The sequence below is a fragment of the Ochotona princeps genome, chromosome 21 (genome assembly GCF_030435755.1).
Source record: "Ochotona princeps isolate mOchPri1 chromosome 21, mOchPri1.hap1, whole genome shotgun sequence".
NCBI lineage: Eukaryota > Metazoa > Chordata > Mammalia > Lagomorpha > Ochotonidae > Ochotona > Ochotona princeps.
Window position 1 is genome coordinate 23,032,351 of NC_080852.1, and position 23,544 is coordinate 23,055,894.

At 45.5% G+C, this 23,544-nt stretch overlaps 1 protein-coding gene across 1 annotated transcript in view; it reads right to left on the bottom strand.

Annotated features, from left to right (window-relative positions):
- Window positions 1-23,544, bottom strand: part of CACNA2D3 (calcium voltage-gated channel auxiliary subunit alpha2delta 3) — a 714,521-nt gene that overhangs the window by 348,984 nt on the left and 341,993 nt on the right. The window contains exon 10 of the mRNA XM_058678785.1: window positions 2,217-2,306. Within this exon, the coding sequence (XP_058534768.1) occupies window positions 2,217-2,306 (90 nt within the window). The remainder of the gene's footprint in view (window positions 1-2,216; window positions 2,307-23,544) is intronic.

The window sequence follows — 23,544 nt, forward strand, 5'->3', positions numbered from 1 at the left end:
TCACCGGCAAAGCAACAAGAGCCCACCCTGCTGAGCTGCCTGGCGACTGACTATGTTCCAAACCGCACCCTGCTCTAGTTCATGCCTGTTTGCCCTCACCCCACCCCCTGCCTTTTCCCTTCCCTTTTCCCCCTTTTCCCTTTCTCAGGCTCCTCAGCTGTTTTGACAAGGCTTGTCTATCATTGCTTCTATGAGGGATGCAAGGAGGAATGTAAGATGCTTAAGGTGTGTGTCTGCTCTTGGGCTGGCATTCTCTGGCAGTGGCAATGTCTCCCCTATGGTTCCAGCTTCCACAGGTCCGCCCCTTCCCCCTAGCTCGGGTCTTGCTGGCAGCCTCATCCAGGATCTAAAGACCCCTAGCACAGCCACAAAGATAAGGCTCTGGCGTCACCACTCCCTCCTGCTGGTTAGACCCCTTCCCCCAGCTCTAAAAAGGAGCCAATACTAATCTGTGCAGCTTTTTCATTCCCTATACAACCCAATCCCAGAATCACAGTATTACTGTTTGAGACACCTACAATGGTTTTTATGTCTTAACATGATCTCTGCTACCTTTCCAATGCAAGTCACCATTCTCTCTCACCCAGATACATAATAGCCTCTGTGACTTCCCTGTAATAGCTTCTTGTAATAGCTCTTGATTTCCCAGAGCTGCTCATGAACCTAACTGGTAGTAAAATGCTGCTCACACCACACCTGAGACCAAGCCATTCTGAGGTCTTTCCACAACATGTAGAGTGAGAGCCAAGAACCCAGTGAGAGCTCCTCTTTTCCCCACTCTGGCCCCCTTGCTACATTGTGCATATGTCAACCTCCCCACCCTGGTCTTTGCACCTGCACTTTTTGCTGTTGAAGACTTCTTCCAGATGTGCCCTTGGGTGCTGTCTCTTTCCTTCAGGTCTCAACACCTCCATCACCCAACCATACAGACCTTTCCTGAACTCATGGTAGAAGGCAGCAACTCTCTCCCCACAGAACCCCTTACACACCGGAGCAATGGTACTACCATTGCTGCTCATCTCATCTGCCTACTCCCAGCAAGGGTCAGCCAACTTCTTCTGTAAGTGTCCACTAAGTAAACACTAATGAAATAATCGGCTCTGCTGCTCGGGCATAGGAGCAGGCCCAGACAACACATGAATACTTGGGCAGAGCTGTGGGACAATAAAACTTTATACAATAGCATTTAATAAAACAAGATGCACTCTGGAAGTGGCTCATGATCCATAATTTTCCAAACTTTGCACAAAAAAGTAAGCTCCAATAAGCAAAGACCTTGCTTAACCTCCTCACTGTGTATTCCTGGCGTCTGCCACTAAAAAGCGTCTAACACATATTGGTGACACAAGGAATACCGTAAAGATGGTCATAGGCTTCTTGCTAACCCCTCTAAGAGTAACCAGGACACGGCACAGCCTTTTTAATGTAGATTAACGTAATTCGAGTCTGAGGTCAGAATCACCTGCCCATGTTATTGGGCACTGCTGAAAAGGGGGTTTCTTTGTTCAGAAATGTGTGAGAAATACCAAGTTGAGTCAGCTTCCTTCCTGCTCTACTGGCTGTAGCTTTGGTGGTACACTACTGTGTACTGCAATTCTCCTGGGGTAGAGGAGGGGAAAGAAAGGTATAGCATGACGCACTAGCCACTATCAGGCACTTCAAAAAGGTTAGGGTGGAAGGGAATGAAAGTACAAATTTATTGTGGTGTAAACACATTTGTAATCTATGCCTATCTTCAGAAAGTTCACAGAAAATGTGCAGTGTGACAAAAACTAGGAAATTTCTTTTCTCACTGAAAAAAAAAAACTTGTTGATTTCATTTCTTCCAAGAAGTTTTATCACACTTCAGAGAGGGAATGAGTGAGACACAGCAGGAGAAAGAAGGCTACTATGAAGAAACTGACAGCACGTCAAGTGGAAAAAAATCTGCGAATGTGGGGAGACGCTGAAGGCGTGAGGGCTAGCAGTAAGGTGGACACACCCGGGACCAGCCTTTCCCAGTAGCTCTCCCCAGCAAGGAGCTGGTCTGATCTTACCAGGCAGTGCATGGTTTCCCAGATGGCCTGAATGACCAGCCCACCTCACCCTCCCCAGTGGTACTTGTGCATCCTGTTCTGTTACAGCCAGGTTGGATAAGGATGCTGCTCCACTGTTTTTTATTTAACATCCCATTTGTTCTCCCAGAAATGAGACAAGCAAATCACAGAGGAGCTTACATCGCTGAGAATGTTGAAGGCTTCGTTCAGTGCTATGTCCAGCATCCCGATTCCTTTGGCAAAAAGTTTGTCCAGATGTTCCCTGAAGTGCTGAAATGGCAAAGCAAAGGCTCTGTTAGCATCCCTCTTGTGACACAGAACGCCCATCATGGGCAGACAGGCACGTTCCCAAACAATGCTCAACCTGTCATAGTTGATCTATCTCCTGTTTACATCCAAGCATAGACATGGATTCAGTAACCCGTTTACCTTCAGTATTCATGTTGCACCTTCAGTTAGGAGCTATCCCCTAGCTAGCTCTAGTGAAAAGCAGTATTGAATTAATCTATACTTTCCAATTCCTTCTCTTATGACACTCCTCCCCCACCTTCTACTCCCTTGTGCTCCCACCTCGGGAGCTCTTTGAGCACTCTGCCCAGGTCCCTTTCACTGGGAACCCACACTCCATCTTATGCTCCCTGCCACATGCACCCTTTGCCACCTCACAGTGCCACCTCATACTCGGATGCACCTGCACTCAGCTCTTAGAAGCACCAATGCCTAATTCAATAAACTCTGTTCCCACTCAGTACTGTGGGATTCCATAAGATAGGACTTCACTTGGTCTACCAGGAGTCAAGATGAAGATCAGATTACAATAGGATAACTGTAGGATGGCAAGGCTGAAATGCAAAACACCGTTAAGGAACAGAACAGGATGAGCTGTGTGGAGTCCTGTGTGGCTGTGCTGGGTCTACAGTCAGTGGCCCAGCATGACCTGTGGACTGTAGGGGATGAAGGAAAGTAACTGTGGTGTCTCTCTGCCCATGGTGCAGGTTCCCCTCATTGTACATGGTCTCTGCCTTCATATGTGTGTGTTTGCATGTGGCATTCCCCCAATAGCACCTGTTAGTGCTCAGTGACATACGTTGTCCCAGAACTTCTTTTTTTAAACATAACTGCAAGCCATTAATTTATCTTTTCATCCATGTGAGCTACCTGCCCTGTACTGTTACAGGCAATGGTTGCTTTTATTGTTGGACACATGAGTGGAATGTTACAACATGTTCCTGAGTTCCACTCAATTCATTTCCATCACAAGCTTAAGTGTGATTCTGTTTCTTCCTGCCAAAATGCCTTTTCAAGAGTTTCCAAAATATGTGTGGCAAGGGAAGGACTGGCTTTTCATCTCTTCTCTCCTACTTCCTCTCCTCCTACCCCATAACCTGAACCACACCAGCATCCTGATCTCACATTGTATTTTACGCCCAGGAGCAGATAACTCCACCCAGGTCTTCGACATGGGTAACAGAGACCAACCAACTGAACTACCACCTGCTGCTTCCCATGGTTCTCCATAGCATGAAGTTGAAATAAGCAGGGGTGTAACTCGGACCCATGCCCACCTGTCTCCAGCTTCTTGCCTTACAGAGCACCTGTGCAAGCCAGAGCAAGGCATGTTATCCGCAGCAGACTCTTGGTGCTCTTGTGTTTAACAACCATTGCTTTAATTATCCATAGCATGGGAAAATACATGATTTTGCTTAGAACCAGTCTTAACTCTATGCACCCCAAGGGTTAAGTCTGCAGGCAATGGCTACATCACATCCCCTCCCTGCAGCTTTACTTTTCTCTGAGTTGTGGATGCTCTGAGATCCAGAAACTGTGATATTTAATGCCATCACATCATCATCACTGTATGAGAGCCACTGGCATTCAGACCCTGTGGACTCCAGGAAAACCAAATCTAAACTGGGATCAAGACACTGGGCCCTATTCTGGTTATAGCACGTCCCAGCTGAGACTTTGAGGCCAGAACCTTTGGTTACAAGGCCTCCACTGTGCCCCTTGTGAAAAGGGGATGGGAAGGCCCTGAGTGACCCAAGGACTGGTGGTATATCAGGACATCACAGCCATGGAGAGACGGAGTAGGACTCTGTCCCAATTCCCGCACTGCCCCTCACCCCTCCATGAGTCTTTTGGTACTTTGCTTAGCTGTGATTTTGTTTTCCTTTGCATGGGTCAGGGTACTGAACAGGGGAAAAGAAGTCATCTGAAAATGAAACTATCTCCATTCTTAATCACTAAAAATAGAGGTGATCCTTGACCTTTGAGAATTAAAAAAAAAAACAAAACGAGAAAGTGTTTGACCTTAAAGCTCTTCTATGCCAACTTCCTGACTGGCAAATTTATAATCTAATTCATCTTAGAACATGACTGATTCAGCCCCTGAAGGGTGAGGGTCTCTTAAATGGACAGATGCCCACATCAGCTTTTGCTTCTTCCAAGGCCCCAGAGTCCTCAAGAACCTAGCCACAGGACACGAGGACGGAGGAGGTGTGAGCCAGGAAGCCACTCAGCAAAGGCAGATCAGGAGGCGGACAGTTTCCATTATTTTTCTAAATTAAAATAAACCGTTTCCGGGAAATGGTGACAGTTCCATTTTATTATTAAACTTCAATTAAGGAGGAGGAGGGTGGCATTTTTATCTCTGCTTCAGGCGACTGGAGGTAGCATATGCTGCTGCCCTAGGAATGGGCCTCACTTCCAAAGCAATTAACGCAGCTTAATGCCTGGGGAGATGAGCCCACAGAAGCCCACAGGAGCCTGTGCCCTCATGCCAGCAGGTTGGGCAGAGCCGCTTATCTCTGTCCAACAGTTGCAACTTCCAGGCCAGCCGGGGATCCTGGCAAACTCCCTTTCCCTCTGCCAGCAACTGACTGCTGCATTACACTTCTAACTGGCGACAGAACTTGTGCTTCCTTCCTGTCTATTGATGATAATAAATGTTTGGGTCCTCTCCGTGAACAGCAGAGGAGTCAAATGAAAGCTGGGCATAAGGAGCCAAAACCTTTCTCCCACCACCACCTGTGGTGCTGCTGAGAACCAGTGGTCCTAGCTAGGGGTACAGATCAGATTTAGGGAGAAGGAGGGCAGCTATCTGCTAGGGATTCCCGTCATGATCACCTGCCTACAGACTTGAATTTCATACCCAGCAGTGTGGGCCACCACTGCTGCAACCACACAGCCGTGGGAAGTTCAGACACTGCATGGCTAAGACCTCCATCGGAAGCCAACACTGGCCATGCTGCATCACTGATATCCAACACTTCAGAGAAAAGGCACTGCTATGCTCCTGTTCTACAGAGAGCCCAACAGAGACTTGGAAGATAGCACAACAAAGCGTGTAAGAGGCAAGATGAGCTTTAACATGCTGGGCTCTAAGCAAAATAGATCCCTTCTCCTGACCCAGGGCACAGCTCTCAATGTACTGATAGAATACAGCACTCACGCAGGCAGGCATGGAGATACTGGGTGCCTGGATAAAGTCCAGCCCCTCCTGTTTAAGGTGATTCCATGGGTCAGGGACCTAGTGGCATGGGCCAGAGAAATCCATGCTTGACAGGATATTTTGCTCCTGTCTTGAGGTGGTTAACCATGTAACTTTTCAATCTGCAGCCTGTAAATGAAGCCAAGGAGCAATGGAAGGCACACATGAGCAGAGCAGCCATGGGAGTTTAGGTATCTATCGTTCCTCATTGCCCTGTTCACACACAGCAGTTCCTGCGCCACAGAACTCAGGACTCTGCTTGGCAGCAGCAGCATGCCTGTCCCTGCTGTGCGTGGCCTGGGAAGGTGCTGTGTACTGTGGTCATCAAGATGCTCATGGTACCTGGTGGTGAAGAACCTACAAAAAGAGCATATGTAGGGCCACTCCATGTACACTTGTATCAGTGACATACCTGGTACCACTTTTTCCAAAAAATGAAAGATGGGGACATCTATAATTTGAGGGACAAAGTGCAGAACCTCCCAGGAGCTGCATCTCAGCCACTCACTTCCCCCTCTGCATTGTGTGGAACAAACACAAACATCGAAAGGCAGCAGCTGCTTGATGCCAGTACCAAATTAGCGACAAGCTAGACCTCCTGGATGTGAACAAAGAACGTTATGTCATAGAGGGTACACTGAATTAGCTACAGCCTCATTTTGATGGCAAAAGCATTCATTATTCCACATGAGATGATTGTTACGAGCTTAGAACTGGCAATTCTCTACAGGTGGGAAGGAGCTAAGGTGGAACAGCACCTTTGCTAGCCCACATTTTCAAGTGATGCCTGAGAGGGTCACACGGATTCCTGTGCTGTAGCACAAGGCTGAATGTAGGGAACACATGGCCTTGTGTGCGGGGAGCACCCTTCTCGGAGGTCACAAGCACTCACAAGTGAATTTCTGGGAACCATGCTCCATCAACCTGAGCAAAGTCACAGCCCCGACACTGCGGAACAGCAGCACCTGCTTTGTGTCTTCACGTGGCCTGGTGACGTGAGTGTGAACAGCAGGCCTCACCCTTCACATCTCCCTGACATTTCCAAGGGCCCAGCTTCATCGCCTAGAAACCTGCCGAGAAGCCTCGCTTGGCTTCAGATGCATTTCTCCAAGGAAGAAATGTTTTCATCAGCCGCAGAGAGTGAGCGCTGACAGAAGCCAGAGCTTCCGTTCAGAACCTTCAGAACCTTCCATACAGATAAAGGAAAGCCAGGGGCTGGAAATCTAGCAAGACCAGGAACTCCAAACACAGTGCCAAGCTCCACGGAAGCTTCCACACTGAAGGGATGTGAGGGGGCGCATCTGCAGCAAACCACCACCCTATGGTCATGCTCACATCCTTTCACCTCTACGTGCAGCTACATCCCTGCTGTGCCCTACCTGGCACACAGGAGCTGAGGTACCTGTCTGGAGTCACATTAGCCAGGTAAATGGTGTGACTCTAGTTCTGAGACAGTTTGGTAAAGTCTTGTGACTTCAAAAGACAATTAAGTTGGAACTTTTTCACATATAATCACTTGGAAAAGTTATATGAATTTATGTAATTTGTATTCAGTGCAAATGTATTTCAATGACCTATGTCTTTTGTACAATTTAGTTACAATGAAAGTGTTAAGCATAATAGTTTCAAATCTGAATTTAAAAAACTATGTAGAAATGCACTTTATGGTTTGATTTCAGGCACTTGCCAGCATTTGCTTGACTAGCCCTCTATTCATGAATATTTAGATTTTCAGGATTTTCATTTTTCAAATCTTACTACCAGAAACACATGGATAGCAGTCTCTCTAACAATGGCATAGAGGGTAGATTATTGGGTCAATAATTTCTTCCCATATCTCATGCAGAGACACTGGGAGGATTTAACGAGGCAATTCAGACAAAGTGCTTAACACAACATCCAGCAAAACCACTCAGTAAACATGTGATCTTATGAGGAGGGCGCTTGTGGTCCACAGCTCCTTACAGAACTGTATTTTGAGCCTATTCATGTGTCTAAACTCAAAATCTAAAAAGAAACAAGCACCAAAAAAGAAAGTGAGCCTTACATACAGAAAAAGGAAAGTTAGTGGCTAGGAATCTAGGAAGACCGGGAACAGAGCTGCCTTGGGAGATGGGAAGGTCTAGGCAGCCAAGGATGCACGCAGGCCCGGGTCTCTCTCATGGGACCCAAGCTCTCCTCCTGCCAGGCTCTGGTCCACACAGTTGCCTTTCTCACCTGTCTCATCTCCTAGTGCTGCCTGACAAAAGAAACAATGCCCAATTAACTGAATTTCAGATTCATAATATACTAAAATACATTGATTGCTTATCTGAAATTCAAACTTAACGTAGAGTTGTTTGTTTTGCTAACTTTATTCAAGACCAGCTTGCACAGTTACCACCAGAAATGTTCCCAGAAACACTCTGACTGGTTGAGCTTGGGTTACATGTCTGCTGGGGTTGAGGCCATCAGACGGCTAGGATATGGGCCAATCTTATCCAAACCTGCCTGGTATGCCCATTGCTGAGGTTGTGGTAGCAAGAACCGGTAGCAGTACCACCCCCAACTCATGAAATGGATTTTCTAAAGATAATGAGATTTCATGGGGATTAAAAAAGCAGCAAGAAGAAAACAGTCAATTTATAAACAGCTCCCACTGGTCCAGGGAACGCAGTCAACAAAACAGTACAGGTGCAGACGGGCAGAGCACAACGTACCCTCTGCCCGCCACACCCACACAGAGCTGCAGTGAGCAAAGTGAGGGCTTAGGATAAGAAGTAAGCAGTAGCTTTTCCCAAGGGAAATTACAACATGCCTCCAAAACAGTAGAGAATGGGTTTCCTGCGAACACCTACTCCCTGAAGCGGCTTGAAGCCTACCTGACTAAGGGGACCTGATACAGAAGCTGAGATGATCCTGCCAATGGCCAACACTTGCTGGGTGCTCACTCAGCACAGCAGCCATGTTCTGAGCGCTTGTATGCTGTCTCTGCTTGAGGCCGCTGGATAATCCCGAGAGACAAGCCGATGCTCCTGTCAACCTCCCCGTAGGAGGGAGGAGATGGCTTCATACGGCTTATCTGGCTTTCACAGCTAATGAGCAGCAAATCTGGGACTTCCATCCAAGCACTGTGTCTCTAACATACAAACCTTTTTTTTTCTCAGAAACTTTTTTAGAGTAGAAAATTTCAACTACTTTCTCAATGACTATCAACTGTTTTCTCAATGAGTATTAATGCTCTCCCAACCTTTCCTCCCCTCTCCCTTGGGGCAACCAGCCTTCAAGGTAAGCCCCAGTGAGTCTCATTTCCTCTTAGGCAGATCTTCCTGCAGGGCTCCCCTGTTCCAGGGAGAGATAACAGAAGAGGTGATGGCAAGCTGTCAGCAAGATGAAAGTTGTAAGTGAGGGCACTATGGATTCCATCCTTGGCCCCCTTCTAATTTTGATTGGATAATTCACTGTGGGGGAAACCAACTGCTGTGTTGGGGACAGCTTTTTATAGGTTCGAATGGGGTGAGAAACCAGAGCTTGCCACCAATAGCTACTATGGAACTGAAATTTCTTGCAAACAGTTGACCTTAGAAGTCAATCTTCCACACTGGGAAACATTCAGGGACCTGCAGCCCCCAGCCAGCATCCTGAATACAAGTTTAGGAGGGACCCAGAGTTAGAACAATCCAGCTAGGCTAAGTCTGGATTTCTGGATCCAGAAATTATATAATAATAAATAAACATCACTTTAAGTGATTATAAATGTGTGGGTGGACTATTTTGAAGCACAGTTCAGACACATTATTTCCCTTGTAAACATTTCGTTGTAAACATTTCAATGCCATGCATCGATGAAAGAAAGAGATTAAGGATACTGTTGGAAGATTACAGATAGACCACTTCCAAATTTCTCAGTCACTTTTCTGAAGCTGTACAGTCAGCCTGGCAGGCAGGTGTGGAAATGAATGACCACGATGTCAGCCCTTCTAGACCTGGGGTTCGAAGCCAAGCAAAGTAAGCATCCACCATGCTGAATTCTACCGCTAGATTCACTTGGTCCAGACAGCCTCACCACACTAATGGCTATATCAGCCTGCTTCTTCCTGGCCAGCCGGGGCTGGTCCGATTCCAAAGCAGTTCACAGACACCCCTTCTTGTTTCTCCTAGTCCAGCCAATGAAGGGGCTCCTCCTTTGCCCGTCCCAGCAATGCCAGATTGTGGAGGGTAGCAAAGGGTCCAGTCTGACCTGCTACCGAGGACTGGTGGGCTGTATGAGTTGGCTGAGCAACCCAGTCCTCCCAGGAGACTAGCCAGTTGGCACCCTGCGGCTTGGACGCTGGCCTTATCATCCCCACTCTACTCCCTGGCAAAGCAGAGCAAGGAGAATGAGGCAAGTGGCACAATGGGAAAAAGACAACCAGGGCCCTGCACTCTTTTCTGCCCAGTCCTCTTGCTGCAGACTTTTGGAAAAAAAATGTAGTGGCACTAGGTATAAGTTAATATGATGCATTATTTTTTCAAAAACACACTCCTTTGGCACAATGTACATACAATCAACCTATTTAAAAAAGAATATGCAGGTCCGGTGCAGTAGCCTAGAAGCTGAAGTCCTTGCCTTGAAGTTTCCCAGGATCCCATATGGGCAATGGTTCTAATCCTGGCAGTCCTGTTTCCCATCCAGCTCCCTGCTTGTGGCCTGGGAAAGCAGTCGAGGACGGCCCAAAGCCTTGGGACCCTGCACCCACGTGGGAGACCTGGAAGAAGCTCCTGGCTCCTGGATTCGGATTGACTCAGCTTTGGCCATTGTGGCCACTTGGGGAGTGAATCAACACACAGAATATCTTCTTCTCTGTCTCTCCTCCTCTCTCTATATCAGACTTTACTATGAAAATAAATAAATCTTAAAAAAAAGAATATGCCATACAACTCCATCTACGTATATCGTTCCCCATTATTCTTGTTTTACATCCTGCCAAAATCAAAACAGACGTTTCAAGGCAACACCACATCTGAAATGTTGCCTTTCTCAGATTGTAATTCTTGTCCAGGTTTGAAAAGATTCTGCTTTGTGCCCCATTCCCTCACTGGCACCAAGTCAGCAGAGTGAATGGATAACCATGTGCCCAGGGCTTCATCATTCTGTTTCTAGTTTTCTGGAATCTTGTCATTTGAGTACAAAGCCAACCATACTAAATTCACAAAGTGGCCAGATTCTGGTCAGCAGTTAGAGGAAAAATGGCTGCACTGCTCAGGGCATCTAAGGGGCACCCCCAGGGGCATGAGGACACAGGTCCAAGACCACATGACCAAGGCGAGGCTGGCTCTGTGCCAAGCAGATGATGTACAAGCTGGAATCTTGGAAATGGGGCATAAAGTAACAGGTGAAAAATTCAAGGTCTTTTAAAAGCCACCTAAGCAAGGCCCTTTACACCTCCTGATGCACGCACTATGTGTTGCATTCGTTGGCAGACAGAAACACCACACGACTCAAAGAAAAAGGCAGCTCAAGTCTACACAATCATACACAGGAGCTTGCACCTGGAGAACACTGTCAACACCTGCTTCACTCCTGTGGACTGCATTCATACTTGCATGACTTCAGCTGCAATTTTGAGGGGGAACCTCCAAAAGTTACTGCCACAGAAAGCATGATTGCATCACTGGGCTAGGACAGAGGCCAGATACAACCATCCCTTTTCACTCCTCCCTTGACTTCAAGCTGAGACAAGGAGGTGGACCATAAGTACAAGTGCCCAACCCTACCGTGTGGTAAAGGGGAACCTAGCAAAGCCGAGTGTGGGAAGAGGCAATTCCAAAGATTCAGACCTTGGAAAACTCTGTAATACAGCAGGCAGATGCAACCAGTCTCTCTCAAATGCTATAGTTTTCAAACCAACTTATTTTTATGCCCACACCTCCCACTGGATCAGGATCCTGAGGGAAGAAGGAATCAGAAATGGACTTTTTTTTTTTAACAAAATGCATTAATGCTACTCTGCTGCGTAACACTGATTAAAACTCCATGCTTTCAGGAATGTACAATTACGGCTTACCAGGGAGAAACAAAACAAAAGATTATAAACTAAATATGTTACAGCATTTATTCTAACTGTTGCCAGGTATTTCTAACAGGCATTATAGATTAAATCATCTTGCCCCAGAAGTTACAGCAAGTCCCAAGCCCAAGTATCTTAGAAGGTGGTGTTGTTTGACAACATGATCATTATAGCTGGAGTTAGTTAATTTAAGTTCATTTGGTTGGACCCCGAATCAAGTATGCTTCATGATCTTAGGGGACACACACACACAACATGGGAGTGATGCATCTTCCAGGCAAGAGGCACCAAGGACTCGGACCAGGCCTAGAACCTAGAGCAGGCAATGCAGGAACCTTGTGTAGGATGGCCTACCGAAACCACGACATCAAACTTTCAGCCACCAGAACTGTGAGACAAAACATTTCTGTTGTTTCCAATCCAAGGACGTGAATGCAACACTATTTCCCAGACTGTCACCTTCTATGCTTGCTTGAATAAATGGTGCTCCTGGATAAATTCTGAAAAGGTTGCAGAATGATTTATCTACCCACTCAGAGAGGGAGAGAAGACAGAAGCTGCGGAGTTGCAGAGAGAGAGAGAGAGAGGGAATCCTCCACTGTTGGTTCCCTCTCCAAATGGCCACAATGGTTAGACTGATACAGACTGAAGCCAGCAGTCCACACTCCATCTCTGTATCGCAGATGGGTGGCAGGGACCCAAACACAGGGGACACCCTCTACTGCTTTTCCAGGTGTACTGGCTGGGAGCTAGATTGGAAACACAGCAGCCAGGACTCCAACCAGCACTGTGATATGGCACTCAGCATTACAAGCAGCTGCTGAGCTGCAATGCTGAGCCACCAAGACACAGGGACAGACATCAGACTTCCACAGCCACCCTTGTCATTTGGGGTACCAGTAGCACCTGAGACTTTTCTGGCACACCCAGACCCTACTTGACCTCCCTTCTGGATTAGCCAGCTCAGACTGGCATGACAACCTTCCACAGACCAAGGGGATGAAGCAGTAGATACGATTTTCTCACAGTTCTGGGAGCCAGAATTCTCACGTCAAGCTGGCAGCTTTGGCTGCTCCTGCAGCCTCCCTGCGGCATGCAGATGGCCTTTCCTCTGCAAACATCCCTGAGGGCTCTTGCTCTTTTCAGGATAGGACATCTCCCTTACAACTCTGTAACCATTAAGGTTCATTAGAGATCAGGGCTTGAATGCGTGAATTTGGTCAGGGGACAAGGGCAAAATTCAACTCATAACACCTAGTTACCTTCTCGGGAAGTGAGCATAAGTCCTTGCTGGATGAAAACAGATGAGATTAAATTGTTCAAGGCCACTAGCAAGTCTGAGAGTCCAGACAGCAACACAATGGCCTTAGGATCATGAGCCCCATTCACCTCCTGACACTACTGACCCCTCACCCTCTAATCATACATTTCTATGTATTAGGTTTTTTTTTAACCACATCATCATTATTTTATGGTGAAAAAAAATTTGAATCACAACACCTTCCAATTCACTAGAGCCACATACCTCACTCAGTGAGGTATTCCAGTGGAGTTTTACAGAACACAAACCCTTCAGAGTTCAGCCTAAAGAGGAAGCAACTCTGTTTGAATCTCCCACATAGGTGGCAGGAACCCAAGTGTTTAGACCATTAACCAGTGCCCTTCCAGGTACATTAGCAGGGAGGTAGATGGGAAGTGGAACCAGTGGTGTTTGAATCCATACCCCAATATGGTAGGCAGGCAGGCAGGCAGGCATCTCAAACGTTGTCTTAACAACGGTGCCCAACATCTGCTTACACAATGGACTTGGTCAGTCTTCTTCACCTTTTATTTCCAAATGCTGCCTAGCCCAAGGCAGACCTCAGCTGTTCACTGAATCAGTGAAAAAGACTTGCATGTGCATAAAAGCTCAATATGATTTGGCCTAATTTCAATTCCATAAATATATCCCAAGGAATTAATCAAGAAAGTATCCAAATATTTATATAATGCTCATCCCAGCATTGTTTATAATAGAAAAATCAACCCTGAGGCATATTTTCAACAATAATGGGGTTGGAATGCCATGTGGTCATTCAACATACTGTAGGCTCTTTAAAGCTCTGTAAGGAGTACCACAATGTACTGTTCATTTTCAAAGACACTTAAGTAAGTCATAAGTTAGTATTCCTTTTTAAAAGCACACATCTGATATATCATATGCCTTCCAGGTCAACACGGAGGCATTCTAGCTGTTTCTTTTTGATAACGGGACTACAGATGACTTATAATGTTCTTCCTTTTTACTCATCCATATTGTTTATTAACTTGTATAATAAGAAATGAGAAGATCTTTCTGTTTACATGAAGCATCCCTGCACACACAATGTCTCACTTCTCTGGAAAAGTGCCCCCTTTTTGGCATGCTGGTATCTGAGGAAATGTGACATGTTTTTGGAAGATTAGCATTTAAGCAACTTGCCAACATTAACCTGGTCCAATGGACAGACATACTACTGAGTGCCCACTGAGGGGTATGGCCCTGGACCAGGAGCAGTAAGGGCTATGGGAGAAGAGATGGCACCTCTTTGCAGAAAAGGAAGGTTAATGCTGAGGATAGAGCCATAAAAGGAGGAGGTTGAATCACAACTTGTCTGTGCCAGCCAGGAAGACCTCCAAAAACATATCTCAGAAGGCCCAACCCTTGAAATAAAGGAAGGGAGGGATTGGCTAGAGGGCAGAGAGGAAGCCTGTCAATCAGGAAGACCTGGCAGGAAACACAGGAGTGAGAACACAACACTTGGGGGAGAGCTGTATGGGAACCTCGGCCATCCTGGTGCTTTTTCCAGGAGGAGGTAGGACAGCTCCTTCCCCTTCCTGGGAAGCCACCCACCCACAGGAGCTCTGTGCTGGACAGGCAGCAAGGCTGCACTGTCTCCAGCCCAGCTTCCTAATTGATTTTGCCTGCGCTGCAAATGCAACCCACTCACCAATTAAGGCAGAGCTGACTGAAGCCTGCCTGCATCTCTGGACACGTCCACTTTTTACACATGTGTTGATAGTGACAAGAAACAGAGGGGGACCACCCACAAAAGCCCAGAGCTTCAGACAACAGGGATGTATCGACAAGCGGCAGGCATTACCCTGCTACAGAAGGCTCAGGTGCTGTACCAGTGTGTCTCGAAGACCCTTAACCCAGGTCCTTTCTGGGACAAGTTAAAAAGTTGCCTCCTCCGCTGGCCAGCTCAGCTTTCACATCACAGCAAGTAAAGCCGAAGCAAAGTAGACGCTGGCTTAGAAAAATAATAATAAAGTTGGTGTGCTAACAGTCTTATTTTGAAAATCCAACATAACTTGGGACTCTTTTCTCTTGTTCTTATTAGTTAGTTGAGTGTCCTTTGGTATCATCTCTTCAATGGATAGTAAAAGGGAATCGTTCTTTATCAGAGCTACTCCTTGTGAGCACATGTAGGGTGGGCCTTGTAGACGATTAAGCACTGGTACCACAGGCTCAGAAGGGCCTCAATCTTGGCTTAATGCTCTATTATGTTTGCCATCTTCAAATTCCAAGTTTCGATGCCAGAACACAGGACCCGGCGTTTCATTTTGTGTCAGGCTCTGGACGTCATGCAGAGCATCCAGAGGGCAGCTATATCTGAGCGGACAGAGTCAGGAAGCACGTGCTCTCGTGGAAGTTCTCTCCATCCGTACACTTGCAGCCTCTCATTTATAAATGTCTGCCACTGTTTGTTACTGCCTGGTTGTTCCCCACTGTCCCAGAAGACTAACATAAGAGAGCAACTGACAGCTTGACACAGAACTTCAGAACTTCAGCACTTTTACTATAATGTGCTAGCTATTAAAATTAGCCAGTGTTGAGTAACAGGAAAAAAAAATGAGCCCATTTAGAAGTAAATAATTCATAATGATGAAAGGATTTAAAGTGTTATGGCCTCAAAGGAGTCAAACATTTACATCAGACAGTCGTGATGAGAGACCACGTCCAAACCAACCCAAGCAGTGTTGCTAGAATTTGTTGTAATATGACTGAAGTGTAAAACTGGGGTTTGTGTGGCATCGCAACAGTAACTAAGGGGATGTTGGGTTGTTAAACACCCAAGGCAGATGCCAACATCCCATATCAGACTGTCTGGGTTTGATTTTCCCTTCCACTTCTGGTTCCACCTTCCTGCTAATGTACACCTATGTGGGAGCACATTATGCCTAACCTTCTTGGGCTTCTGCTTGGGCCAGTATATAAGACCTCTGTTTCTCTCTCTCCACATCTTTCCCTTTCAATTAAAAAGAAAGTAAATATCAATACACCTTTGGGCACAGGCTCCAGGTGTGCAGAGCAATCTATATTACTGAAAATTCTGAACACGAGAGTCTTAGGCCAAGTCAAGTTTTGGGCAGTTACCACATTTGACGGCCCACTCGAAAGGAAAATATGTAAGTCAAAATGTATACATTCAAGTGTCTCATCCAGTGGGACATGTCCACAATACATCAATTGTGTGGTTTTGGTTATCAGTGGGGATCATAAAGTTCCTTGTGTATTTTCCTAGATGCACAGTCTGGACATCACAAATGTTCGACTGGCAATGAAAATGAGAACTGAGAAAGTCTCTACACGGGGACATCCAAGTGCAGAGAAAAAGTGTACAGTGACAGGAATGACAGCAGACATGAGGTTTCAGCTGCACTTCGTGAATTGCTCTAACAACTTCTGCTCGTGGCTCACTTGATGCACAAAATGAAGCCACAGCAGACAAGGCTCATGAAAACTGGAGAGGAAGGAGCGCCAGAAATGAATACAGTGGGGGGCCCGATTTATAAGTCAGTTTCCTGGGTGCCTCACAGCACACTACATTATCTTGGTTACTTGACAGTCTACAGATCCCAAAACCAGTCCCGCAGGAAGAGGCAGGCACTGGGCTTCTGGCCCTACCCCCTCAGTGGAATGATAATGAGAAGTCAGTGCCAACCAGGGCACACTGATGTGTGTGGGATGCTCCCCTTCAGGACCCAGCTGGCTGTTAAATGAGGTCAATCCAGCTCAGCCCAGCAAGAGTTTGCAGCAAATACCCAAGAAAGCTGCTAGACTTAAAGCACATCTTTTAATAATTATCAGCAGAAGATCTCCTCTTTCCAAAGAACAAGGCAGCTACACAAAAGCAAATGCCTTGGGCTTTGTGTTCTGACTGTGTTTAACAGAGAAGAGACTCCTCTTGAATTAACAGCAAGATCCAAACACAGAACGAAGATGCTCTAAGACCTCGGAGGCAGGGAGCAAAGCTGAAGGAGGTAGAGTCCATCATTTCTCAGGCCGTCCACCTGCACAAGTCATGTGCCCTGACCCTTTCCTGCTAGGAGGTGACAGGCTGCATCAGTACAAGTTGACAGAAGCGGAAAAACCGGCACAGTTTGGTCAAGACAACAGCTCTTTCTGGGAAATGTCTAGCACCAATATCCAGACCTCACGTGCTTTAGGCAACTCAACAGCTGAGAACTCTGGAGCTCAACACAGCCTATGCCAACTGGTTTACACTGCCAGGACCCCTGGCCAGCAGAGCAGAGGGTCTGGGCCTGGCAGCTGGATTATCCTCCCCAAACCCGGTGATTGTAGCTGAGGCAGACACCCTGGCAACCTCCCTTCCTCCTCGCAATAAGGATGGGCCATGTGACTTACAGACTAGCTCATGATCAGATGGTCTGACACCCAGACCCCGCCCTAAATAAACACAGAATGAAGTCACGCAGCCTTAAAATGTGATTTCTCATAACCCGTTTTAGTCAGGATTTGGCAACACAACAGGTTTAATCCTGCAGAAATAATTAACATTAGCAGGCAGCCACAAAGCTGTTTTCTAGCACTGATGGGGGTAATCCTCAAATGCAAACAAACTGCTATGCTGCCAGATTTCTTTTTTAAATCCTATTAATTGGGTTACTTTGTTTTCTTGAGGTGCTAGAAAGCGCTACACTCCTGTAACCCTCTTTATTAATGGAATTCACAATATACCCAAATTGGGAGCATGGAGGTTAATGTGCTGTTCCTGAATTCACGTCCTGTTAAAAGACAGCAACATCTGATAGAAATGCTGAAATATCGTAATGCAACCCACCAGAAATTGCTGACATTTGCCATTTTTGTGTGTAACAAAATAGCAATTTAATATAGTTCCTCCTAATAGCTTTTTATTCTGAGCAAGTCACTCCAGATTCATTTTTTCAGATGTAAAATATACAAACCAGGGACTTGATTTCCTCTCCCACAGAGTCTGTGATGAACAAATAAAAGGAGAGGCAAGAGGTGGCTTTGGAAAGTGAAGGGTCACAGTGGGAGTGTGAGGGGATGGAATGACTATATGTTCGATCTCATGTTCTAGTCAGTTACAATTGCCCATGGGGCAGCAGCACCTGCAGGCAATTCAGTGGAGCACGGTTTAAAAATGCACGGTGGGAAATCTTGCCAGCTACACATTCTTTTATATCTTTCTATCGGGGACACTGAATGTCAGCGCTAAACCAGAGTTTCTTGGTTATTAAATGTTGATCACTGTAACCCACAGCCTGGTGGCTACAGTCACAGAGAAGATTCCTTGGAAGGGGTGGGTTGCTCTGCTTCACACACATTACTTGCAGAGACTGCCCTGCTCACTGGTGGACAAGGACATCCATGTGAGTCAAGATACTAACCTGCTCTTGTGTCATACTTTTTAAAATATCTGTGTGAAAGTATAGTGGGTGAAGAAGCTGAAGGAATAGAAAGAGAGAGAGAGAGAAAGAATTTTCCACCTGTTGGTTCTCTTGCCAAATGGCCACAATATTCAGGTCTGGGCCAGGCCAAAGCCAGGAGCCAAGAACTCCATCTGGTTCATAGGTGGCAGGGGCCAAGGAGTTAGACCATCATCTGCCACCCTCCCAGGTGCATTAGCAGGAAGTTGGACTGGGATCAAAGGAGCCAAGACTCAAACTGGCATTCTGAGATGGGACACTGATATTGCAAGTAGGTGCTTAATATACTATACTCTGTGAGACATTCTAGGGTAAAGTCTCCAGTATCATTAGATTCTTTGTGACATCATAGCCTAGTTATTGCTAGTGGTTTGGATGTTTCCATAAACTTATTCAAGGGGGAAGTGAACTCAGGGTTAACATTCATGTCTGAGAAGTACATGTAGACACTCCTCACCCCAGGAAGGAATCTCTGGAGAATGGTTCATTCTCAAAATAGCAGTTTTTCTTTTGTATAATCTTCCTTTCTGTATGCCAACCAGTTGGGATGCCAGCACTTACTCTTAGAAAGTACCAGTGACTTCTCAAGTGAATAATGGATTCCTTATCTTTGTTAAAATGTTGGGCACTGGGCAAAATGCTCTTAAAGCTGCAATTGCACTGAATTGTCCCAAACCTTCTGTGCAACAGAATGATGGCAGGGTAGTCCTTTTCTGAGTGGGGAAGGGTGGCTTCTGTGGGCACAGGATGGCACACTGACAATCTACAGCTGATCCCCTGGTGAGGAGGTGGCTCAAAGTTACCTTAACCTAGATCTTAACAATGAACCACTGTCACCTCTAGCATGACCTACCTCCACTCTCCAACACAGAGACTACTAGAATGGGTGTTGGGTGTAGCACTGAAGGTACCTCTTTGGAAGCCAGCCCCCAAGTTTAGAATGCCTGAGTTCAACTCCTAGCTTTACACTCCACCCAGTTTCCTGATGATGCATGTGTGTGTACACACACACACACACACACACACAGAGAAAGGTAGAGAGAGAGGTAGAGAGAGAGAACAGCAGGTGACAGCATGAGCAGCTGAATGTCTGCCACCAATATAGGAGCCAGGATTCAGTTCCTGTCTCTGGGGTATGGCCTGGCCCAGCACTGGCTATTGTAGAAATAATGGGTGGTGGGAGATCATGGATTGGGGAGGAGAATATGGACCAATGGACGAGAGATCTAACTCAGCCTCTCTCCCTTTCTGCAAAATTTTGAAAGATAACTCTACTGATCAGACTCTAAATTCACGCCAATAACTCCAAATAATCAAGCTGGTATGTGTTTCTTGGGTTCCAGGGGTCCCTTTCAGCTAGTTTATCTAAATAGTATTTTCCCTCTGCCAGGAGTCAACAACCAACCATTGTTTCCAGTACCCATTCACCTACTATTGACTTTTACTTGCAACATCACTTTAAACTAGGGTAGGATGAAAAATCCAATCTTCCTTCATCCACACACTCCATTAAGCAGTCAGCGATGCCTGAGCACCTTCAACAAGCAAGGGGTCCTTCCAGAGAATCAGCAGGGATAGAGACTGAAGCAAGTAGGTTGACTGAGAACAAATCCATTGGCACTGAATCCTGGCACTCGGATATGGGATGCAAGCAGCAGCTTAACCTCTGAAATGCCTGCCCATATCCTTGTATTCTCAGCTTCTAGTCAAAAATAGATGAACAGGGAAATCAGAAATCAGTTCACTGGCAAGTTTATTCAAAGCAGAAATTCAGCCCCAGCTAGAGAATCAAAGCAAACAATCATTTTTTAAAAAAGTTAAACTGAGAAGAGTGAAGGGAAGTGATCCAACCCACTCTCACTCACCAGCAATGACTTCAGTGTACATCTTACATAAACACTTAAGGTCTTACATTCCACACCATATTTAAATTAGGACTTGGCAAACCGCAGCCCTTTAGCCATATTTTGTCTATAAAGTATTTTTGCAAATAAAGATTTATTAGAACCTTGTCACACCCACTCATTTACATATTATGCTATAATTTTAAAATTTGAGTAATTCTGATATCTAAGTTAGACATATACAAAGAAGTCACAATTCATACACTATATTGAAGTGGAGACTGATGAAAAATTGTTAACTATATTGGTGGTTTTTAGCTCATACTATACATTGGCATATATTCGCTAGCCTAAATGAGTTCCTACCTCAGCTAATGAGTCTACTACCTTAGCTATTTTCAAATAAAAGAATTTCATCAAAGGAATGTAGGTAAATAAAAAAATTTGAAGAAGGAAATTACAGCAGGGTTTATACATTTTTCACTGAAATGACCTCTGGATCATCATTTTGATAACTTTTACTTTACAAAGCCACCTAACAGGACATGTCTTGGGTATGTTTCATTTGAATTACTGTGAGACAACAGCATCTAATTCACTTGAACTCAGAGGGTGTTAGGGATTAAACTGGGGCTGTCTTCTTGACCCTTATAAGTATAAATCAGCCCATTTGCAAAGGAGCAACACTATCTGGAAATGGCCAGGAAAGACATTCTGGCAATAAGGAAGCAGAGCTATAAACAAGAGTTCCAATAATTGGAAACTGATAATTAAAAATACTTCTGACTAAAAAAGGCAACTTGGGCTTGAGATTCTCTAGCAATGCAAAAATATACCAAGGGTACCTCCTGCAACATTCACTTTCCTCCCATCTCTTTATTCCTCCTTTTACTGCTTCCTTCATTTAATTGATTTGTTTGTCATTCATTCGAAGGCAGAACTCCTCTTTGCTGATTCACTCCCCAAATGCCTGCAACAACCAGGATTGAACCAGACCAAAATAGGAGCCTGGAACTCCACCCATGAATCCCACATGGCTGGGAGGGACTGAAGCAGAGATGATTTTTCCTCCAGCACAGGACATGTCTTAACCACTCTACCACAAGGCCTGTCCCTTCCTTTCCTTTCCCTTGTCCTTCCGCTTTACTTCTGCATACTTCAGGCAATTTACTTCCTTGTATGACCTGACTACATACCACTGTTATTCTTCTGTGGTGATATGTATAAACCAACTTTCTTCTTGTTTAGAGCTGTATTATGTTAAGTGATGTTGGATCGTGAATTCATTTACATTTATAACTACACTCTGTGTAAGTTGTTTAAAAGCAATGCAATTCTTATTACTTTTCTTTAGCTTTGGATTGGATCAAAGTGTGTTTATCTCACACCCTCTGCAAACTTGGTATTGGGGCAGGAAGCATTTACCAACATGTTGAAGGGCTATTTTCTGCTCATGGATCCTTATAAACGTCTCAACCCTGCCCACCACACCAGTGGCCAGTTGTAACACTGTGTGCCCACAAAGGTTTGGAATCCAGAGTGCCCCGCTGACAAAGCTCAGGCGCAAAGAAATATTACTGGGGAAACTCAACAACTCTGATGTACACTACTCATTTGTTCATGGAGACTTTGCGTCCCCTGACCCCACTGGAAGAGATCAAACTGCCAAAGAAGATGACAGTAACATGCGGTTTTAGATGGGCTGATTCTGCAACATTTGCAAATGAATCTTAAACAGAACCATAAAATCCAGTGGATTTCAAGACTACTTCATCATACAACCAGAGACAAAACCGTATCACTCTCCTTTCTTCCTCTTTCTCCTCAGCTCCCCAAGAGAGACCACAGAAGGTTCATTTTAAGGTCTGATGAATGGTTCACAACGTCTGAAGTCTATTATAATGAGAGCTTACTCATCTGAATTCTATATTTGAACTTCAGGCTCACTTAATTTGTCATGGTTTCTTTTTCCTTAAAGAAAAAAAGTCCATTATTTGGTATATGAACCAGTGCAGCAAAATGCTGCCTATCCAGTAAACAATACCTTCAGAAGAGAAAAACAGAAACTTCACAGAACCTCAATACCTCCTGCATGGAGATAACATGAACTAAAGGCAATTAGTAAAACCACAGGAAAAAGATCACAAAACCTAGGGCCTAGCAATAACCCCATCTGACCAAGGTCAGCCTTTCAACCCCAACCTTGTCTTGTTCTAAGACTGGCTGTGGCCCCCTCACTCCTCATCCAGTTTGTCAAATACAGTCTATCAGTGACGTTTTAGTGCACTCTCTACCTGTGTCCTTCCATGGGTCACCTGAGCATGATGAAATCACACATGGCTATCCTTTAAAGGTATACAACATAATAATCCCTGATGACACCTTCTAGAAGCACTTTCTTGCCTCTCATTAGCTAGAAGTAATAGTGCAGTGACTCCCAGGGCCACTGCAAGTTCAAAGATGTAAGTAGTAAAGAATCACAGATTTGGCCATAAGATAAGCCCATCAAGTTACATGTCAACATTTCCATTAATGATGGAGGAAACATCCCAAAAGAGTTGACATGACTCAGAATCATTCAACTCAGAGGGTCCCTTGACCCACTTATATACAGGCGTCTCCCCAGGCTCATAATCCTTCATGCAGACCACACAAAGACTGTGGGAGAATGACCTCAAAGCTACAGTGTGGGGTCTGTGCACAGAACCTGAAACTACATAGCTTGCCAAGCATGTGGTCAGATCCTCTCAAGCACAAGCACCCGTCAATTCAGGGTGTCCTAATTACACTGAGAGTAATGAATTCCATCCTTTTTTTTTTCAATGTCCTGTGGGTCTTCTGTTGAAATGTCAGAACCCTCTCCCAGGTGCTCATCTACTCAAATCCACACTCATGTATGCACATATGGTGCATCTCCTCCCATGCACTGGTCTGGCTGTCCAGAGGCTCTTCCTTCAGGATATTCAATTAAGTCTGCCCAACCCAGGTTTGCCTCCTAGGAAGAGGTATAGACACCAGGCCCAGATTGCTGACCCAGCAGCCACACCCCCTGTGATGCAATCATAGATCCAGAATGGGCACCCAAGTTGGTCCTCAGAAGACAGGTGGTAGAGATAGCTGGGGAGAGGGCATGACGCATGGAGCACAGCCTTGTTCACCCCAGGGAAGCCTGCATCCCATATCAGAGTGTGTGTCTCAGATCCCAGCTACTCTGCACTTTCAACTCTGCTGCCTGTTAAAGCCTTTGGGAAGGAACAGATGATAGCTCAAGTGGCAGGGTTCCTGCCACCCATGAGACCTGGATGCAGTTTCTAATTCCCAACTTCATGAATTTGGTAAGAAAACCGGGACATGGAAGATCAACTGATTTATTCTCTCTCCCTCTCATTCTCTCCTTTCCACATCACTCTACCTTTCAAATAAAT